General features: G+C 43.5%; 1 protein-coding gene and 1 long non-coding RNA gene across 8 annotated transcripts; one reads left to right on the top strand and one right to left on the bottom strand.

The window, feature by feature from the left end:
• Positions 1–898: 898 nt before the first annotated feature.
• EXD2 (exonuclease 3'-5' domain containing 2) lies at positions 899–21,360 on the bottom strand. Of its 6 annotated transcripts, none has more exons than XM_050335159.1 (9): positions 21,063–21,360; positions 11,817–12,225; positions 10,667–10,923; positions 9,502–9,628; positions 8,403–8,728; positions 5,940–6,046; positions 5,087–5,222; positions 3,981–4,337; positions 899–3,236 (listed from the first exon to the last, which is right to left on the bottom strand). In XM_050335159.1, the coding sequence occupies exons 2-9, from the start codon at positions 12,153–12,155 to the stop codon at positions 3,020–3,022; spliced, it is 1,866 nt and encodes a 621-aa protein (XP_050191116.1). In that variant the 5' UTR covers positions 12,156–12,225; positions 21,063–21,360; the 3' UTR covers positions 899–3,019. The 6 variants fall into 6 exon arrangements, with proteins under 6 accessions (XP_050191116.1, XP_050191113.1, XP_050191117.1 ...); XM_050335156.1 differs by lacking the exon at positions 21,063–21,360 and adding an exon at positions 13,380–13,601; XM_050335160.1 differs by lacking the exon at positions 21,063–21,360 and adding an exon at positions 13,380–13,601 and having other exon boundaries at positions 4,131–4,337.
• Positions 13,584–16,344, top strand: LOC126650405 (uncharacterized). 2 transcript variants are annotated; one of them, XR_007631427.1, is made up of 3 exons: positions 13,584–13,850; positions 14,833–15,042; positions 15,157–16,344. It is a non-coding gene; the product is annotated as an uncharacterized LOC126650405 (long non-coding RNA). The 2 variants fall into 2 exon arrangements; XR_007631426.1 differs by having other exon boundaries at positions 13,584–13,950.
• Positions 21,361–21,876: the final 516 nt, after the last annotated feature.

Here is a 21,876-nt window from a genome sequence, read left to right as displayed (position 1 = left end):
CAAGTGATTTGGAAAGAAACCTCTTCAATGATACCTTTGGCTCCTTAACAATAGAGATCCTGTAGTCCATTTCTTGTATCAACATTATTTTCTTATCTCAACAAACAGAAAAGGCCCTAACCCTGTGGTCAGCCAATCAGCTCCATTAAACAAACCAGTTTTATCAGCAGTTCCTACATCAGAAAAAAGGGAGAAAAACCAAAGCAAAACAAAAATGTGAGATGGACACCTTATACTCCCGATGACTGAAAAGTAGCTTCTGAGCCATGCAAAGAGCTCTCAACAAGCTATCTGAACACACACTTAAAATGCTTTGGAGAGAAATAGTTATATCCAAGCTGCTGCTGTAGGCAGGAGGTTCTTGCTGAGATTATAATCAGCTGTGTGAATGAGCACAGAGAAAAACCACATTTGGCTAGATGAGTTTTTGTTAAGACCTGCCAGTGATATAGGAAAGAAATAAAATTGCCCTTATAATGAAAATGGTCTCATTTGCAGCTCTGTGATAAGTAGTATTTATCATGAATCTTTGATTCCTCATGCTGCTATTCCAGTTCCTCTGGGATGACATTAATGTACCATTTCTCCACAGCTCTTACTTATCTCAATCAGTCTCTGCTACAAACAGGATTTTCACCCCTGGCCTGTGGAATTTCTTGAATTATCTGATAAGGGACAGTTTCAGCCATGATCACAGCAGGTCCAGGATTCTGCCCAAACATCATAATAAAATGTGGGTCAACTGTGCTATGCGCAGTAGTGTGAAGTAAGATAAGGGTTTTACTGAAACTTCTTTACAGAAACATATAAAAGTTGGTAAGAGCTTCATCATTCAGTCGAAGCACACTCATCTCATGCAATCAAAATCATCAGAAGCGATTTTACAGAAAGGAGTATGTATTTTTAAAAAGTTATATTTAACTAAGGTCTAGCACCAGACAAAAAAGGTGAATATTTAAGTAAGTGAGACAACAGCACATTTTAAAAAACAACAGTAATAATTAGCATACATAATTAGCTTATATTTTCAAAGCATTTTATAAACATATGTATTAATTAAGCCTCACAACATCCTTGTGAGATAATTGAGCATTATTAGTCCCATGTTAGAGGCAGGGAAACAAGAATGGAGCAAGTATGACCTGCTCATCACTACACATGTCAAATCCAGGTACAGAACAACAGATTTTCCATTTTTCGGCCACATATGGTCTGATCTCTTAAAAGATGCTGGTCTTTAATTTAAATTTGTTTCCTCTAATTCCTTTTAAGACACCTGTACTTATTTCAGTCTGATACGAAAAGGTAACTCCCTAAGAGCTATTCATAAAATTATAGAATGGTTTGGGTTGGAAATAACCTTAAAGATCATCCAATTCCAACTTCCCAGCCATGGGCAGGGACACCTTTCACTAGATCAGCTTGCTCAGAGCTCCATCCAACATGGCCTTGAGCACTTCCAGGGATGGGGAACCCACAGCTTCTCTCTGGGCAACCTGTGCCTAAACCTACTCTCTTTCAGTTTAAAGCCATTCCTCCTTGTTGTACCGCTAAGGTACCAATAAGGTCTCTCCAGAGACTTCTGTTCTCCAGGCTGAACACCTCTCTTAGCCTGTCTTTGTAAGACAGATGTTCCAGCCCTCTGATCATCTTTGTAGCTCTTCTCTGGACTCACTCTGTTATGCTGGGGGCCCCAGAGCTGGACGCAGTACTCCACATGGGTCTCATGAGAGCAAAGTAGATTGGAGAATCACCTCCTTTGACCTACTGGTCATGCCTCTTTTGATGCAGCCCAGGATGAGGTTGACTTTCTGGAGAAGTTATCAACACATTCCAGGAACCTCCTGAATTGCTTATGCCCTGCTGTGTTGTCCCTCCAACAGATATGGGGATGGTTGAAGTCTCCCATGACGACCAAGGCTGGTGAACATGAGGCTGCTTTTATCTGTCTGTAGACGGCTTCATCCACTCAATCTTCCCGGTTGGGTGACCTGTAGCAGACCTCCACCGTAATGTCACCCGTCCCTGTCCTCCTTAATCCTGTCTCATAAACTCCTCATCCATCCCTAGGCTGAGCTCCATGCACTCCAGCCAGTCGTTGACACAGAAGGTGAGACACCTCCATGCCTGTTCTTCTTAAACAGCCTGTATCCTACCATTCCAACACTCCAGTCATAGGAGTCATCCCACCCTGTCTCTGTAATGCCAATAAGATCGCAGCCTTGGAGGCATGTGCACACTATTCAAGACAGACAAGCAGAATTAGGAAAGAACATTTTTATAAACTGTGTGTTGCTGGAAGCTGTTTAACAAAAGACTTGGCATAGGTGCTTCCACGCTGCCAGAGCTAGAGTGTTACTTCTCATCAGGCACCTGCCACTAGGAAACTTGCTGAGGCCTATCTGCAATGCTGGTAAACCTTAGAATTTGCAAAAAGGTAAGGCTTCTTTGCTAGTTCCAAACAAGAAATCTCTCTCTGGCAGAGGGACTTCTCTAAGAAGAACTCATATAAATACAACTGCACTGAAAACAAAGACAGATTTTTATCATGGGACTAAAGGTGAAGTCAAGGGTACAAATTTACGTCAGAAAATGTGGAAAAGTTCATATATTGTGCTCTATGTTGAGAGATGGTCTGCAGGCATCAAGCACCCTGGAGGCTTGAGGAAAATAATTCTCCATATTCACTTTGAGAAGACAAGTTCCCCTCAGCTAGTGAGTGACAGACTAGGATTAAACATTCCAAACCATCTGAAAGTTAGAGTCAATGGATCTAACTGTCAAATTTAACTCTATAAAAATGTCAAATCTGGCAGATCTACTGCTACCTGTTTGCAAACCCAGATCCAGGTGTTAGTGAAGACATAGAGATAAAAATAGTCCTTCCATCTAAGAATCATAGAATCATAGAATTAACTGGGTTGGAAGAGATCATCAAGTCCAACCCTTGATCCAATCCCAGTGTGATCTTCAGTTACATGTGTTCATTAGACACTATCCAGAGTTCAGGGACTTAGTTTCATGACAGCTCAATCTGAAGATCCTCCCCATACTTTCGGATCAGCTTCATGTGGTTATGATCCACTGACCATTGCTCTGGGAGGTGCTTGGGCTGCATACTGTCCAAAAAGTGCTGCCGCCAGCGTCTTTCCAACTGCATAAGGGAGCGCAGGCCTCCTTTAGCAAAACACTGCACCACCTTCAGTCCATGTGGCATGTAGCTCTCATTGCAGATCCTGCCAAGGCACAAGCAGAGTTTAGTTTCACACAAGCCCACTGTCAGACTCTAGATCTGTCTCCGATGACCAGCAAGACACTAAAGATACTTTCAGCTGCAGAGTTTAATTACAGACACATGGTAAGATAACCAAGAGGGAGAGTTTTAAGGTCTGCTTCAATGCCAGACTGCTTTCTGGAACACAGTTACACTGTGAAGCTGGTTTCTCTGAACTAAGAGTATTCTTCTTTTACAGCAACACTAAACAAAGCTCTTTACGTCCATTACAAGCTCCTCAGGAAACAGACTGCAAATTTCTCCAAGGTAAGAACTATATGACCCTCCAGATCCTTCCACTGAATTCTCTGCCTGGATAGATTCTGAGTTATAACATTGGCACATTACAAACAACAGTGAGCATAAAAAGGAGAAAATACTGATTTCATGCAGACAAAGACTAGATACTCGTTAAGAAAAGATATTTGGAGAGGCTTTGAGAAAGTGGAGGAGAATTCCGATATAATTGTCCTTCAACCTCTCTTCCTGATCTGTCCTTCAAAAGAAGTATAAAGTGTTGGAGGGGAAGATGGAGAGCAAAAACAGAAGACTGCTGGAAGAGGAAGGGAAAGTGGGGAAGAAACAAGAGCTGCAGTTCACAGACCACTGCTGGCTTGCAGGGCAAAGCATGTAAACAAAACCAAAACCAGTAAGAAATACAATATAAATTACCAAAATCTGACACCTACTGATGGGCTTGTTATACCTGGTTTCCAGACCAGCTGCTTCCTGGAGCATTTCTGGGGTGACTGTCTCAGTGTTAAAGAAGTCCTTGATGCTTTGCAGAAGCTCTGCCCTTCGGGGGTCAGGCAGGCTGTCTGCATTCAGCAGGGCTCGCGCTCCCGAGCGCACTTGCCTGCGCAGAGGGTCCTCCAGCAGACGCACACCTTCCTCGGAGCCGATGGGGGCACCAAACTCCTCAGCCAGCTGCTGCTTGAGATGGTTGTCATAGTAATTGGAAATGGCATGGCAGGATGTGCAGAGTAGGAGCACGTCATGGGAGTTGTGGTCCTTCATCTGAATGGGGAAGTGTCTTCGGTATTCATGAGGAACAACGTTCTTCCTAGAGAAGACAAAATAGACAGTTCATTACATTTGTCTGGAGTTCCTACTCCTCAGTTCCTCTTCTTCCTGGCCTAGAAAGTGTTAAGTAAAAGTTAAAGTCCAGGAAAACAAAGATTACCAGGATCAGGATCCGTAGTACAGCAAGAGATTATTTTTATTCTTTTTATTTGTAGTTGTCTCTACAGGTTTTCTGCATTTCTCTTTTTTCCCCATCCAAAGATTCATCCCTTTCAATCAAAAAGAAAAAGATTCCTACTGTAAAAAAAAAAAATAAAGTAATGCTCTATGAGAAGTATATTTCTCAACTAATCAGTAGCAACTGCAAAGACAAAAATCTCGTTCCTTTTGACCTCATGAGCTTTAGGCTCACCTAAACCTTTTAAAAATGTATGGATTAAGCAGTAGAAGGACTAGAATAGCTATTTTCAGAAGAGGATGCCACCTGAACAGTGTGTGTCAGCACACTGCTGCCCCCCTCATTCAAACTGCAGCACATACATGTTCCATGAGAGCTTTGTTATCTCCTCGGATCGATATCACCTTCTCTCAGAGGAAAGGCCAGTCTCTTCACTGCCAAACTTACCCAGTCACATACAACTACAGAGCATTCAAATAGTGATAGCCTATCCAGGACATGAACAAGCATAATGTTTCAGGCCACTGACCAAGCTATGGATGCCAAACTAGATGCAAACCTCAGTTCTGTTTTAAAAGATGCGGTTTTCCCCTATCCACTAAACAACTCACCGGATATAGGATTCTCGCTTGCCACATACAACACACAGGTTTTCTTTGACTGTCAGATAATAATCAACTTGAGACTCAGGACGTCCTGAAGGCTCAAACCGCAGCTTCACAACAAATGGGTCTGTGCTAACTAGCTCTGAAAGGGTAAAGGCAAAGAGAGAATATTCAAAACAAATTTGTATTTGAAAGCTTAAACAACAATGCTACAATGTAAGAGTCATCTTAGCAAATCCCAAACAGTATTTTCAGTAAGAGAGGATACAATTCATGATTCATTAACTAAGAAACAAGGAGAAGAAGGGAGGGCAAGGGAGGGGAGAGGAGGGGAGAGGGGAGAAGGGAGAAGAAGGGAGAAAGGAGAAAGGAGAAGAAGGGAGAAGGGAGAAGAAGGCAGAAGGGAGAAGGGAGAAGAAGAAGGGAGAAGAAGAAGGGAGAAGAAGAAGGGAGAAGAAGAAGGAAGAAGAAGAAGGAGAAGAAGAAGGGAGAAGAAGAAGGAGAAGAAGAAGGAGAAGAAGAAGGGAGAAGAAGAAGGGAGAAGAAGAAGGGAGAAGAAGAAGGGAGAAGAAGAAGGGAGAAGAAGAAGGGAGAAGAAGAAGGGAGAAGAAGAAGGGAGAAGAAGAAGGGAGAAGAAGAAGGGAGAAGAAGAAGGGAGAAGAAGAAGGAGAAGAAGAAGGGAGAAGAAGAAGGAGAAGAAGAAGGGAGAAGAAGGGAGAAGAAGGGAGAAGAAGGGAGAAGAAGGGAGAAGAAGGGAGAAGAAGGGAGAAAGGAGAAGAAGGGAGAAGAAGGGAGAAGAAAGGAGAAGAAGGGAGAAAAGCTGTATTTCAAATACCACCTGAAATTCTGGTATGCCTACCTCCAATCCCCTTGTCCAGATACCACTGGGCCTTCTTGCGATCACAAGTGCACAGGGGTTGCCCATCTGGTGCATGCAGGAAGCAGTTGTCATACAGTGGAGATTTTCTATGAAACAGCATTACAGCATTACAAAAAGGACAGCATTACAGCAACTATAATAGCATGCCAAAAAAACTCAGAGCTCTCTGTAGCCATCGGTGCCACACTCCAGTTCATGGGGCCTCCTCCAAATCACAGGAGTGCCCCTAAACACACACTTGAGGCTGCTGAGACTGCACAGGTTGCTGCTAAGGGAAGCAGTACATCTAAAAACTTATCTAGGGTTCACTAACTCTAAGCTATCTTTGCTCTCCTGCTGCCAACAGAATTGTAACTCTGAACCCCAGTTTTCAAGAGGTGCCATCAATGATGACAGCCTTTAAAAAAAATTGCATTAGAAAACAAAAGAAAATGGAAGTCACAAGGATGATGAGCCAAGAGTAAGTTCAAAGAGAGTGTCAACTTACTGGTGAGGCAGTTTCAAGGATTGGCTGCCTAAGGCTGTATTTTAATGCTTTATTAAGGAAATGTTTCTAAAACTTAGTGTGAATAGCAATTATTTCATTTAGCCAAGAGAAATGCTCCAGAAAGTCTGGGGGACTCAAACACATGAGTCCATGAGAACAATGAAGCTGAGCTGAGGTCCTTGTCCCTGTGGCAGGGACAAGAATTCCTGCTGGAGCAGTCTCTGGTGGTTTGTGGCAGCGTGTGTAAGGGCTCTGTTTTGGAGAAAGTGTTTCCTTACTCTGCCAACCTCCTTCTAACAAAACTGAAGAGTGGACAGGTCGGGCTTAGAGAGGACCTGGGAGGAACTGGCCAGACATGTCAGACTGAGGAAAAGTTTCTTTTCTTCTCTCCAGCGAGACTGTACAAGCTGTAGTCAGCAGAGCTCTACCAATTAAAAAGGTTGATTCACAGGCTATATAATCTGACAAAAGGATTTCTTCTTAGGCCCATGAGGGGGAAAAAGCACCAAAAAACAATGATACAGGAGGTCCCTTCCACTGAGCATCAAGAGTTCAATTCAGTCACCATAACAATTACAGTACGTGCCAACTCTAAATGAATAAACATTAAAACTAAACAGATTTAAACAGAAAGGAAGAGTGAAAATCACTTTTGAAACCACATCCAGTGTTACTACAGACCAGAGCCACACTGCTGTAAATACTATAAAAAACACTGAGTCTACAGATCTTTCAAAAAGTCCAGCACAGTTAAAACAAAAAATAAATAAACAAATATGGGGGAATCTCAATTTAGCTTGGAAAGTAATTTTGTTTAAATTTTAATCCTCCCATGAGACACAATACTCCTGTTTTGCATGACATAGCCTCCCAATAAAAAAAAAAATAAAAAAAACGGAGGGACTTGCTGTGTAAAACACAATACTGTTAATGACTGCTAATGAAATCAGTATTATTGACTACATTACGATGTCTCCATTGCCAATCCAATAAACTTAAAAAGGAGAAAACAAACACTAAAATGTCTGGCTTTCTTTCCCAATGATGATTACATTTTAGTTCCTATATCCGGTGATAAATTTTATTAGATTGTATCCCAACAAAACCAAACATACTAGCTCCCCACATCTTCCACTGCACTGATCTTAAAGAGATTTCTCCAGCTAGTTTTGCACTCTTATTAGCAAAAGGCTGTAAGAATTTAGGATCCATTCCAAAGATCCTAAGACAGTGAAGAAGACAGTGATCCTGAATCCAGCAGCAGCTGCCTCTGCTAGTCCAAAGTAGTACCGTTCCCTCCTCTCTTTCCCAGACCAATGCGGAGGGGCAGTGCTCTGTTGCTACCACAGACTGTTCCTTCCTGTGCCATCTGGCACCTCAGATAACATGTCCTACCCCTGTTAACCTTAGCTTTCAGCTCTGCTCAGTACTCTGCCATCTCTGTGGCCCCAGTGACATGGGACAGCAAAGTAAGAACAGCAGTCTATGAGCTAGATCCTGATGAAAGGATAAGCTCTATGCAGTTGCCACCTTTTGCCTGAAGGAGAAAAGGCAGAGCTGTTTGGGCAGCAGAATCATAGAATATGCTGAGTCAGAAGGGACCCATCAGGATTGCTGAGTCCAACTCCTGGCCCTGGGCAGGACACCCCAGGAATAATACCTCTTGCTGGGACTCTGCTTCTGGCTAATGCTTCCATAGGAGAAAGAAGGGTAAAAGTGGAAGACAACACTTTAACTTGCTCATGACCTAGTATAGATCCAAGTGCTGCCCTGCTTCTAATACCATCTAGAGAGAAATCAGGAAGACAGAAACAGGATCTGGCTCCCATGACTGTTATGTCCTGCATTTCCTTTTCTAGCTCATATTATTCACTTTGTTTAATGAATAGAGCAAGGGGCACCATTCAAAGTTTTCCATCTGCGGTGCAAAGAGTAAAGTGTGGCCATATACTTACCGTGCAGAATACCCCACACCCAGAGGCTTTCGCTTCTGCCTCCGTGGATCTCTCACTTGATGATTGCCGGAGGGATGGCCATTCACCCAAGATTTCCGATTCTTTGTTTTCTGAGGCGAGTGTCCATCTCCACTCTTCTCTTCTCCTGTGCTGCTACTCTTTCTTCCTCTAAATGGGATATCCACCAAGCCCCGGCATTTACCCAATGCTTTTTCCCAAGCAGCGACAGAGTTTTCACCTTCAGAGGTAGCAGGGAGGCCAGCAAATCCCAGCAAATGGAGGAACAGAGCCACTGAGACCTGGGCATCCCTAGCAGCATAAAGGACCTGCAGAAAAGCACAGACATCTAGATATGGACAAACAGCAAATACTCCCAGACATTATTAGTCTTCAACACTTGGTACAGTAAAGCCAGAAGCTGTATTCATTTCCTTTCGAAGTTCAAAGTTTTACCAGTTGAGTGGCACTTTCATAACATCACCACACCCCACATTTTTAGGGTCAGTCAGACTTGAAATACTCATGGGTACCACTAGGAACTGCAAGGGAGTGAAAAAATTCAGGTCAGCCAGGCCCTATAACACCCTCCTACCCCACCAAGCTCTCCCTAACTAGTTAGAAGCTCCCTTTTGACATACTGGCTACGAATATTCAGCGTGATTCTTTGTCCTGTCACTCCCTCTACCGGTGACTGATACCGCAGACATCTGCAGCTTGACTAAAGAAACAGCAATCAGGGAAACCATAATGCTCAAAAGAAGGTTTCCAGTGTCTTTCTAATATTGCACTCACTGATACAGAATGAAGAAAAGAAAGTAATAAAAAGGTGATGTTTTGGAAACACTTCTTCAAGGGATCTTGCCTTGTTTCAGGACTAAAGGAAAACAATGGCCAAGTATCCAGGGAGAACAGTAGAAAATGATCTTCAAGAAAAAGGAGGGAAACGCAGAGAGTCTGAAATTAACTTTAGACCACAGTCACAAATACAAGGTTTTGAGGCAGAACTTGAAGAGGTTCAGATCTCCCTGTTGTAAACCTCTTTTTCTACTAAGAAGGTTACTTTTCCTCCCAAAACACTAAGTTAAAGTGGAAGACACACCTGATCTTGTGCCAGTTCTTCTGCCTCCCAGTTGCTACAACGCACATGAGGAGATTTGTCAAGCGGGCAGTTCAGGACTTTTTCAGCTAAAGACTTAAGGCTAAGGCAGTTGTGAAGTAGATCCTTCCTTCAGTTTAACAAAGAAAGTAAAACAAACATATTAAAAATGAAAGTATACACTCATGCAAATTCAGATGGCCTCCTAGCCCCTGAACCTACCAGAGCATAATGCACATGATGCATGACTCCCAAACAGCACACAGCTTCCTGTCAGCTTTAAAGGCCTTCTCCCTCCCCTCCATTAAAATGTCCTTTAGTAATTACCTTGTGTCTGCAATATGCAAAACAGTCAAGGCTGGGAGTTGGTAACATTTAAGGCTGAAGTGTTTGCCTCTGAAATACTCACTTCTGAACTAAAGAGTTCCATCATAAAGTGATGGACTGCCTGCCCTAGGGATTCATGAGGAACTGAAGAGCCAGGAATGACTCAGAGGAATCCTGGCCACTAGGGACAAGTCCTTCCTCATGTCCTTAGTGATAAAAAGGCACCATCAGGTCAGCAAACCCATGGCCCAGATCACTAACACTGCACCTAGACATACACATAACTGTACATGAAGAATATAGGCAAGTAAAACATTTTTAGGAAGAATGAAGGACAAGAAAATGCCATTATAATTGTAACCTTTCCATACAAGCATTTTTATTACAAGAGAAAATTAGAACTGGTTTATTTAGCAATTTTTCAAGAAATCTTGAAATTCAGTAGTCCTACTTATACGCTCTGGGCACATTTAGCCCATACTTCTAGGCATTCAAACATCTGCTGACACAGTGATCACTCTCACTGCATTACCTCACTGTGCTTGGACTTCTTAAAAGCTGAAGCATGATACTCAGAAAAATGCATAAGGGTATTGCATGAGAAGACTAACAGACACAATTAGCAAATGAAATCCTCATGAAGATTTCATTTCCATTAAGACCACAGAATATAAGCATGACATGTTCTCGGGCTGCAGCTGTCAATGCCCATTCTCTAAAGTCACCCTGAGAACTCCAAACCTACCAGACTGATATCATTCAGCATATGCAAATTACTTTAAAAATATTTCCAACTTAAATGACGCCTCCAAGAGAGCTGCCTCTGTCTTCAGGCACTTACCGCTGTCTCATGGCTAAATACCGGAGATCCACACTCCCTTTGACTGGAAGGCCATAATCATGAAGGAGCTTGCAAGCATCTTCCCAGCATCCTACCCCAACTTTCAACACGGTACTATCTGCCATGATGTCCAACAGGGTCTTTGGGAGAGTCTGTCCACTGGCAACAAGCCTGGGCAACCGAACAAGAATGCAGAGGCCACTGGAAGAAGCCATCTGTAGCAGGGATACAGGATTTGCTCTTCCCTCCACAGATACCTGTAATTAAATAAAAAATGAGGAGTCCAGGTTACAGTATTATTAGTAATGCTGGAGCTGAAGCAAATTGCAAAAGAGGCCACTGAAAACAGGAAATACTTATCAGTCAAGTGTTGTTATATGTCTCTAAAATTTCACTGCAAATTATGTGATCTGTTTCACAGTATTACTGTCCCAAGCTACTTCTTGCCACATTCCTGCATGAGAATCTTTCCCCCTTTCACCCTTCCCCCTCATAGCTTAGCTGGTGAAAGAAATCAGACACATTTCTTAACCCACATCAGCACAAAGCCACCCACTATAATATATATGTTTATGGCAAATTCATTGTTTAACTGTGGCTTATAGTAATGACTGGGGAGAATAAATTTCCAGCCCAAACAATGTCAAAGGCAGGCTTTATAAATGGCTTAAAGCCTGTTTTGAGAGATCAGACATGCAAATGTACAAGCAAAAGAGGAGCTTTATTTTCTGGTTGTCCTAGTGAGTTTTAGCTATGTATCAGTATTATCCTTCTTTCTGGATTTATTATACTAAAGATATTGTTTCTTTAAAATGTGGCCGGATTTAAAATAGTGTAAACCCAAGCTACTTCTAGTAAATCACCTTTAAAGAGCTATTACACAAAATACATAATGCTATATTTAGCCATACAATTATCACTATATTTAGTAAAGTCGATTTAGCACAGGAGCTTGGTAAACAGTGAATTAAAAACATAGCATACTTAAAAGTAAGAGCAATCAAAATTAGCAGCTATTTCACTGCTGTCAGGACAGACAATCCCACAGGTAGTTTCAACAGTCCTAGAATATCCATTTAAATAAAGGAATCTCCCCACTTTCACCGTTGCAATTCGCAATCTAAAGGAGAGGCGCTTCTTGGTCACTCACCCACTCACAATCAATTCCAAGCACCGGCCACTTCTCCAGCTCCTTCTTCAGCAATGGTTCAACGCGATCCCACTCCTCCTGCTCTGAAACTATCACTATGTCTGCACCAAGGGTCCTCTCTACCCAGGAAAAGGTGGGAGATTTGAAGAAGGAAAGCACCTCCTTATCCTCTGTTTTAATGAGTTTCTCATCTCCCGACTTTATAGCTGCTTCTTCTTGCTGACTATCATGGTATGCTTTTCCTTTCCGACGTTGGGATGCCTTCCACAAAACCAGGCCTCCCACTGCAACACCCAGCAGGGTCGCCAAAGTTATTGTCACTGCTGTTTGCTTGGGCATTTTTTTTTATTTCCTTTTCTACCCCTTCACTTCACCCACACAAAATGGCATTGTAGGATTTCATCATGGCCTGCAAAGAAAAATGAGAGCTGGAAATTAGGGACAACTTAACAAAATGTGTTTAGAGATATTAAATACATGCAATGGTATACATAGCAAGGTCCTAGCCACAACTTGTGATCCTGACAGAAGAACTCACTTAGACTTGGGGGTCTGGGGCCAGATCACTGCAGTGGTGGATTGAGCAGTAACAGGAGACTGAACGCTGCTGTTGACACCACCACAGAAAACCTTAAAGGGAATGCATTAATTTGTAATGGTGAAACTGGATGCTTCCTCAAACTCTGATATTCCAAAAATAAACTAGTCCGGGTTATTACCAACAACTTTTAGTTCTGTTTGGAACTCGATCAACCTAAACAAGGGCAAGATGGAATTGTTGCAGAATAAGCATGTCAGTTCACGCATTAGTAAACAATAGGCATTTGTCCATTACATTCACATCCATACTAGGGTCAAATGGCTCTTTGGGCATTGAAAAGTCCTAAAGAAGCAGCATCTATTCATAACACAGCTTTCCCTCTATCATACAAAAGCTTAGTACCCCTTCAGTAAACTGAAATCAATCCCGTCCCTGCATCCCCACCTTCCCAACCCACCGCGTAGCTTCTAAAGGGCTGCTCTGACGCACTCTTCCACACCAGCAGAAGTTCTGGTGTGGGTGCTGCTACAGCCCTGCAGAACCGCCGTCAGCACCCCGATCGCGGGCCGGGCACCTGCCTAAACGCCTGCGAAGTGACAGCAATTCCCTCCCGCCTCCTAGAGAGCGAGAAGGCTGAACGCCAGCAGGGCCCCGGGCACCTGCGGCCCCTCCTGCCTGTGACCCCAGGCAGCCCCTCGTGCGGATCCCCCATCCCGCCTGGGCAGGGAAGCCCCGATGGGACAACCCGGTCCCCTGCCCAGCGCGGGGGCAGCAGCGCCAAGGCCGGGGCCCCGAGCCGAGCGCTCCCGCGGGCCGGCCAAGAGGTCCAGAGCGAAGGCGTTGCCCGCCTTAGGCTCGGCCGGGGATATCCCGCAAGAGGCCCGGACGCCGCTCCGGCACGAAGGGAGCAGGCGGGAGGCCGCGGGCGCACCGGACCGCACACCGGGGCACCTGCGGAGCAGCCTCTCCCCTCACGCCCGGCCCCGCCGCCCGCCCGCGGGGCCCGCCGGGCGCACACCGACCCGCTCGCTGCCTGCGTCCCGCGGAACGGCTGCGTCCGGCGGCAGGAACCCCCGGCGGGGCAGTCGCCACACGCACCGGGAGGCTTAGAGCGGCGGACGCTTCCTCTGTGTCGGCGGGCGCCGCCATGTTGTACGGCAGCTGGTGTGGGGGCGGCTGTGTGCCTGGACAGGCGTCACCCTGCCTTCAGCCGGGGCACAGAGCACTGCGAAAACACTGGAGAGCGAGCTCTGTTTAGGAGACTTTTGAAGTGGAAAGAACGGATTGTTGTCTGCGATTAGGAGGGCTCGAGGAGCGAGCCGCAGCCGGGGCAGTGGAAGCCACCCGGCCCGGAGGAACGGGGAGCCCCTGGGGCAGGAGGGACCAGAGAGAAGGGGAAGTAAAGAACAAAGGCAGCCAGGAAAATAAATAGCAATGCGTAGCCGCCTCGAAGTGGCAAGCTGGAAGAAAACAAAGAGAGGGAAAATCGAGTGGTAAATACTAAAAAAATTAACAGAGGAATAATCATGACAATTGTGCCTTGTGTGTGGGAAAATACGAACGTTAGAAGCGTGATACTGCAAAACATGGACAGTGAGTATTCAGGCAGCTGCTATGTTCAGGGTTATGATCATCAAGTTTTGAGACCAACATTGTCAAAAAGCAAACACGTTTCCAGACCAAATTCTGTTGCGAAGGATTTAAGCACGCAGTGTCTTCAAACTCCTTTATAATTCCAAATATTTCCCAATTTTTGTGCTGTTAGAATTCCAGCTAGCTGTGTTTGTTTGAAGTAGATACTAAGCCCACAAGAAAGATTGCTTTAACAATTTGACAGCATCAAATGTTGCTTTGTTTTAACTTTGCCACTTGTAATCATCAGGGTAGGAGGATCTCCCTAGCAAAGACTTGGTAATGAGCAGACACATTATCCAAGGAGTGCAACAAAGCAGCTAATGGCTGCTAATCAGGGAAAATCTCTGTAGAAGCAGTATTTTTTTTCTGTCTGTAGGTGAATGCTCAATCTTTATTGTCCCCCTTCTTATTTCTTAACTCGGGAATGCCTATGGACCTATTGATAGCACAAAAGGAACACAGGTGATTTCCAGAAGAGCACTTTTCTGAGCAAATAAGGCCATCTCCTTAATCAGAAAGAAGATGACAAGGTCATTAAAGGTTGAGCAGCTACTGTTCTAAGGACCTGGTCTAAACCAACGTGGTGTGACCATGTCAGGTCTCACTGGTAGTGGGGTCACACCAGTGAAGTTTGTTTTCCATTGACTTGCATCTGTATTTTGAACGTACAAATGCTTTATACCTCAGAGTTACAGCTTCTGTATAATACATGTTTCTGCAAAGCATCTCGGTCCTTCTCTACAGTGAAGAGATTTTTATCCATTTTTTATATTAATCCACTAGGGGTTACAAAGTATTGCAATCTCACACATCTTGTCTCTGGTTCATTCTCCTCTACAGGAAAGATCTGCACCTGCCTTAAAGTCACAATCCGGCCACAGCCTCTCCATCTATCCCCAATGCTCCAATGCCCCAGACACTGCTGATCAGCTGAAATGGAGGTCACCAAGCAGGAGCCAGCACTACTCTGAAGCTCCTCATACAACTTGTGCTCAAGAAGAAAAGTGCATCACATACATGCTCAGGAGAGAGAACTAGAGGGGTCTGTCTGTAAGTGAGTTTCTGTAGTCAGAAGGACATGTCCTGCCGCCTCCTTTCCCTCTCTCTTCCCTTCACACATCCCACCCCCATGGTATAATGCTTTGTTCTATTTGTTCATTGTAGTCTAGCATAAACCTGGATGGCCACTTGGAAGGATAGTCCCACAGTTCCTGTTGTACCTGTGATTCGACTGCTCACTCCTTGCTCCAGCACCCACATTTCTGTAATGATGGGTCAGAGAATCTGGGGACTGATCTGTCTGAGTTCATGAGTTCACTTTGGCTGAGTAAATGAGTTCAAGGGAAAAAGGTAACACCTGGGGACACAGCAGACTTGTTTAAGGCCCAGACTGGAAGGAGATCTAAGAAGATGGTTTGTCTGGGCTCCAGGATGCAGCTCCCTTATTGTGGGGCAGGTAAGGCATTCTTAAGAGAAATTAAAGCTCAAGATGAGCTCAGAATACCAAACAAATCTGCAAAGATTGTTCATAGCTGGACCCATTTTTAATAAACTGGCATCCACACAAGAATTCAAAATAGGCCAGGTTTTCCTTTTACAAAATTTATATTTTAGTTTCTAAAGTAATAGATGTTTAAGTGTAAAGTTAAAATAGAGAAAAAAGGCAATAAAATACCACAACACTTATTACATAATAAAAGTCTCAGAGAGAAGATGCTAGCTTTTCTCCAAGTAACAGGATTGTATTCCTGGTTGCATTTAAAGCCTTTATTTTTCATGTCATCACTGACATTAGAGAGTTCTGTAAACCACAAGTATCTTTAACAGCTTGTCTTGCTACCTACATAGCCATTTATTCAAGTATAAAGATTAAATTAAAAATAAATGAAAGCAACTGATGCATGAGTGCACTCTGGCAAAAAAAAAAAAAAAAAAAAAAACACAAAAAAACCCCAAGTTCCCAATGCCTGATGGGGACCTTGCTGAGAGAAGGTAACCATGTGAGTAAACACCAACTGCTGGCTTAGCCTTACATATAAGAAATCTGTTACAGCAGGTAACTGAAAGCCTTTACATGGTAAATAGCAAGATTTACTTTTCTGTTTCTATAGCATGATCTGAGATCTCTGCAGAGGTCTCTGTCAAAAGACTCAATTTTAGCCTGATTTCCTAAGGAAAGAAGGCTTATGCAATTACACTGTCTGTTGGTGTTTTTGTCTGTGGGTCACATTATTTCCCCCACTTTCCTTGCCAAGAAAGCATGTTTAAACCATTGCTCAATTCCATCTAAATTTGTACAAAAGTAACTTAAGTGAAATGAAAAGCCAAATGGATGAAACAGGTCCTAATAAAGCTGTCACTGATAAAATGGCAAGCATGTGCAGACACTGCATACACATATGAGAATCCACATAGCAGTGGCACATCAGGACAATCCATAGGAAACCAGGCTTCGCTTGTTCTGCTGATCACAGAAAAAGAATTATTTTTATAATTATATTAGCTCATCCTTTAGGAGGGAGAAGACTAGGGTAAGTGACTCAGTGTTCAAAGGAAAATCAATGATTGTGGAATATCAAAGTAAAGAAGCTCCAGTCAAGACTAAGTTGCTGGTAGCAGACAGTGAGCAGAGAGCTGCATGTAGTCCCCAGTAGCTCATTAATAACACTCTCTTTGGGGCCCCATCCCAAGCTACAAAAGAAAACCAAACTCGCATTTCAACTCCTAAGGTGATTTATCTTCCTTCTGTCAATGCTAGTAACCCCATGCCTACATATGTAAACAAGCCATTTTGAGCAGGGTTTGTTTTAAGAGGGTTGATACTGGGGAGGCAGTAGGATTTCTTCCTTCCTCAAGAAGTCAGAATGAGATCAGTTTCAATCAACTGTAAGGCCACATCCTACAGGTGGAGTTTCACACTGCAACAAGGTGGATAGAAGGTTTAGCTTCTGTTGAAAAGACAGTTCTGCTTCCCTCTTCTACCTGTTGGCATTCTTCTACAGCCTCACTTCTGCAACCACTGGTGCCAGTTTGATTCAAGGAATTAAGTGAGCAGAAAGCTGGCACAGTGAAAAAATGGAGATTTCTCCTGGTTTAACTCCTTGTAGTATCTCACCATACAGCCAGATCTCAGTGAAACTACATCCTAAGCCAAAAGATGAGTCAGTGGTTGCTCACTGCAGGGATCTGCCAATGTTTGCCGGGTTTGCAAAGAATTTGAAAAAAAAACACTCTCAGAGGTATGTAAGCTGCCAGATCCCATGAGGATGAGTTGTATTAATGTCGATCATCACCAATGTATTTCTTCCTTAATTGCCAACTCTTTTCACTGCTTATGTAGAAGCTGAGAGGAATTTCACAATTCCATTTCTTGAAGAGCACTTAACTTACCCCAGTGGTTCAGTCCAGAAGGCACATTCAGTCAACCTCACAGTTTATGGCTGCTAAGAGTATGACATCCCCCCCCTCCCAAAACTCAGCTCTCATCTGGGCACTCCAGACTAACCTGTGCTGATTTTGGCATTAATTGGAACACTTTCATGAGTCAAATAAACATTTGAGAGAACAGTCCTTGTTCTTCCTATCTTTCTGGTCCTTGAAATTAGTGACCAAAAGGAAAAAAGCCCAAAAGCCATCACATTTTCACTAGAAGGAATAACACAAGGACAATTATTTCTAAAAAATGATATGGCTAAAATATGATATAGTCTTCTTGGTTTACCCTCCATTTCTTTCTATTTTCCCTCAAAAAACCCAACCAACCAACCAACCAACCAACAACAAAAAATTAATAGCCTTGACTCTGCTCCACTTCTCTAATTGGCTGCTCTCTCTCTCTGACTCACTCCATAGACATCCAACTATCAGTGTCCAAACTTCTCAGTTTCCACTCCAAATTAACCAGAGCCATTCAAAAGTTCAACAGAACTCAAAAAAGTGTATTTAAAGCTCATTCTCTCTGACCTGACAAAATTGACCATGCTTCACCTACTTTTCTTTTCACCTGTTTAAGCCTTCCTTTCAAGTGTTTGAGAGCCTCTCAGAGAGCTATATCCTTGGTCTTCTCCTTTTATGCTCCCATATTATCTCTGAGTTATCTCCTCTGAAATACAATTAAATATCTCTCTGCAGATGATTTATGGAGCTGCTCCTTTCCTCAGATCTATCTCCCTCTATCCAAACTCAAATCATACTCTTTTTCTTGCTTCTATGGATAACTAGCAGGAAGTTGAAGCTCAGCAGAGCTAGAACTCTTCCCTGAAAGCCCTCTTATTATCTTCACTGTGTGTATCTGTGGATAGCATTTACCTGCCACTCAGGCTGGTTTGTCAGCTGTCAGGTCTGACTGAAACCTCTTGGTTGATCCTAGCACTCAGGATACATACTCCTATATGGCAGCTCCAAGACAAAGTCCTTTGATCCATCCATGCAACTAAGACCCTTGTTTAGTTCTCTTGCTGACATACATAGAGCACCCTGATACCTCTCCCTCCAGCATTAACCAACACAGCTCATAACACAACAGCCATGGACTGCTCTAAATGCCATGATCTGACAACAGAGTAAAGCTGACTGTAGGCCTCCTATTAATAATCAAATATACCACAGCCATCAAATGGAAATGACTAATGGAATTTAACTAATTTTGGCAATTCAAATTTGTTCAGAAAAATGTTAAAGTGATAACTTTCTATCAGCAGACTTTAAACCCAGATCAGTTATTGTCAGTCCTTCCAGAGGCAGAACAAAAACTCTGTAGCATGGACAGAAGCTAACATGAAAGCAATGTGACACCATGTACCATACCTGATCCAGATCAGTTTAGTACTGCTGGGAGACTGTGCACAGCCTTGGAATAAGCAACTCTGAAACTGCAACCCAAGATTGTTTAGGTACATCATTATTCTACATCACTATTTGAAGCATTCTCCTATTTCCCTCTTTGGTATTGTATCAAACATTATTTACTTACCTTCATTTCCAAGGGCATCTACAAGTCTATAACCCTGTTCATTATCTCCCATTTCCTTTCCAGTTGACTCCTCCCCTCTACTGCCTATTTCTTGAAATTCCAAACAAAACCTTTTTTTTTTTTTTTTTTTTTTTATTTCATGCTGGTTTTGAGGTATGGAGGAGACTATAATCATCCTACATAATTAAGCTGCTCAAGCAGTGTGCACAAACAGACCTCTGACTTCATCTGTCCATTGAGTCTGTCCAGGCTCAATTCAATTTAGTTTGAACCATTCGGTCTCCATACAGCACCCCACATGCTAACATGTCCCACAGAACAGCAATTTGATGAAGTTAGATCTGTTTGACTAACTACTGTCAGTGCCTTGATTCCATTCCAAGCTGCAGAAGGTTCTGGTTAAAGTAGAGAAAGATACTTCACTGATGCTACTTCAGGATAACTCAGGACAACAGTATATGTGTTCTGGACAGTAACAGCACTCTGGCATTTTTAAAGGAAGATGTTACTAGTACAGACTATGATAATTTCCTTAGGTGTTATATTCAAAACTAATTCAAACAAAGGAGTCAGAGACTGAAAAGAATGCTTACCTATTTGGTTTTCAAACTGATATGGTAATGTGAGAGAATATTGCATTGAGCAGTACAGATTGGCAATCTGCTATTATTTTTCTTTCAAATTCTGACAACATATCTTCTTTCTGACTGCTTACAAATGTGATTTAAAAAAATTAAACCAAAACCAAACAAAATTCAGTTACATTATTCCAAAAAATCCCAGCCCTAAAGTTTAGGAAATAATTTCATCAATATGTAAGACCATGTAAGTACACAGCTTCCCTAGAGACTGGATCTAGAACATGGAGGAAAAATACTGGAGATTTTATTGTATTATTTCAGTACAGAAACCAAAGATATCCAAAGATGTTGAACCTGAACAATACTTTAGGAAAGGGGAAAAATGAACCATGTATTGGGAATTCAGAAGTGAGCAACAGTTTCTGATATAATTGTAATGGCACAGAATTTCATGGCATGCAGGCACAAGAGCTATAAAAAATGATTTTATAGCAGTGCAATTTACCTGTGTCTGAGGCTAAACTAATAAACACAAACTGTGATGGACAAGGTCTTTGCCTCTCTGTATTGAGGGTTGCTAGACATGATACATGGCAATAGTTGGCCATCAACAACTGTAACTAGAAAAAGCCTTTTGTATAGTTCAGATGTAGAAGAGATTACCTGTCCTCTGTTTTCACTTCAATTGTGAAACATGTTAATTATTGATATTAACATTGTTAATGTTAGTAATTACTTATATTCTCTCCCCTAGCAGTTAGAAGGAAGTTTGTTATTTACTTTTGTTATGTGTTAAAAATAAGGCTATAGTGTTGTCGAGTAAAAAGCATGGTTTAGAGGATTTTATGTTCTCTTTGTAATCTTAACCAAGAAGAAACCCGAAGCACTTAACTAACTTTCTACAGTGAAATAATTTCAATTTCTACGGAAAAGCTGTCACTGGAACATGGCAGAAGTCTAACAGTACTCAGTAATGTTGCCATATGACAGTTTATGTTGGGAAGGGTTTTTCTGCTTGCTTGTATGAAAGTTTAGAGATTCCTAATTCCCAGCCGGTGCATTGCCACACAAAGATGGCCAGGACTGTCAGGCTAATTCCTCACCTTCCAAAATCTGTATCTTCCCTAGGTACTGGTTGCCAGTTCACCCATGCCTGTGGAGAAATACAGACCTGAAAGTTTCAAGCTGCTCACTTTGTGCAGAGAGTGTTCAGTCAGACACTGCAAGGTGGGACTGGGGGCTCTGTGCAGCACCTCACAGACATCACTATTTGAATGACACTCCTGTTGTCTGACATGGCATCGGATGTTATGCATGAGGTACAGGGTCCTATGAAAGACGAAAGATATTTTTTTCCCCAGAAACATAAAGGGATGTTGTTAAATAGTGGACAACACAGATCAGTTCCACCTATTTAACTGGCTGCCTTTTGAGTTTTAGTTGATACTGGAGGGTAAGAGAAGAAAATTCTTCTATACTTCCAGTAGTCTTCTAGGACTGCAGGGGAGTCTACTCACTTGGAATGGGCAGCCGTCCAGTCTTCAGTGTTGCTCGGGAAGGAGCAGAAGAGAGCATGCAATAAAACCTCTGACAGCCCCATAAAAACTATCATAGAGAAAACGACAACAACAACAAAAACCCTAAACAAATTGAATTCTAAAGCCGTAATGCTTTGGATTTCCGCAGAAATCATTCAGCGTTTACAGAGGACAAACCCCACTACAAACCGCACCCGCATTCGGGGTATTTTCCCCCTCATCTCCGGTGCGCCGACTGCAGGACCCCACGGGGAGGGGGGCAGCCGGAGCTCCGGAGGGCTCCTTTCCCACTCACCACGATCGGGGACGACGCCCGTTCGCGGGAGCACCTGCCCGCCCGCCTGCCCGGGGCCGCAGACGGCAGCCAGAACCCCCATTGCGGGCTGACGAGTGACGAGTGTGTCCGCGTCCCCGCAGGTCCTCCGAGTGACGAGTGTGCCCGCGTCCCCGCAGATCCCCGGAGTGGCGAACGTCAACGTCCCTCCCGCAGGTCCTGGGAGTGGCGAACGCGTCCTTCTCTCCAAAGGTCCCCGGCGAGCGTGTCCTTCCCCCCGCAAGCCCCTGAAGTGGCGAACGTGTCCTATCCCCCAGGTCCTTGGAGTGGTGACCGTGCCGGTCCCCCCGCAAGCCCCCGGAGCGGAGAACGTTAACGTCCCCGCAGCTCCTCGGGCTGGCGAGTGCGCCCGTCCCGCCGCGCCGCTCCAGGAGCGAGTTAACCGGCGGCGGCGCCACGCTAGAGCCGGGCCGGCAGGCGCGGGCTGCAGCTGAGGATCAGCTGCTGAGGGGAGCGGGG

This window comes from Myiozetetes cayanensis, unplaced genomic scaffold (genome assembly GCF_022539395.1).
Source record: "Myiozetetes cayanensis isolate MyiCay16 unplaced genomic scaffold, myiCay2020 scf6-25, whole genome shotgun sequence".
NCBI classification, from domain to species: Eukaryota; Metazoa; Chordata; class Aves; order Passeriformes; family Tyrannidae; genus Myiozetetes; species Myiozetetes cayanensis.
Note: the sequence above shows the minus strand (reverse complement) of the source record. Positions and strands in the feature narration are given on the sequence as shown.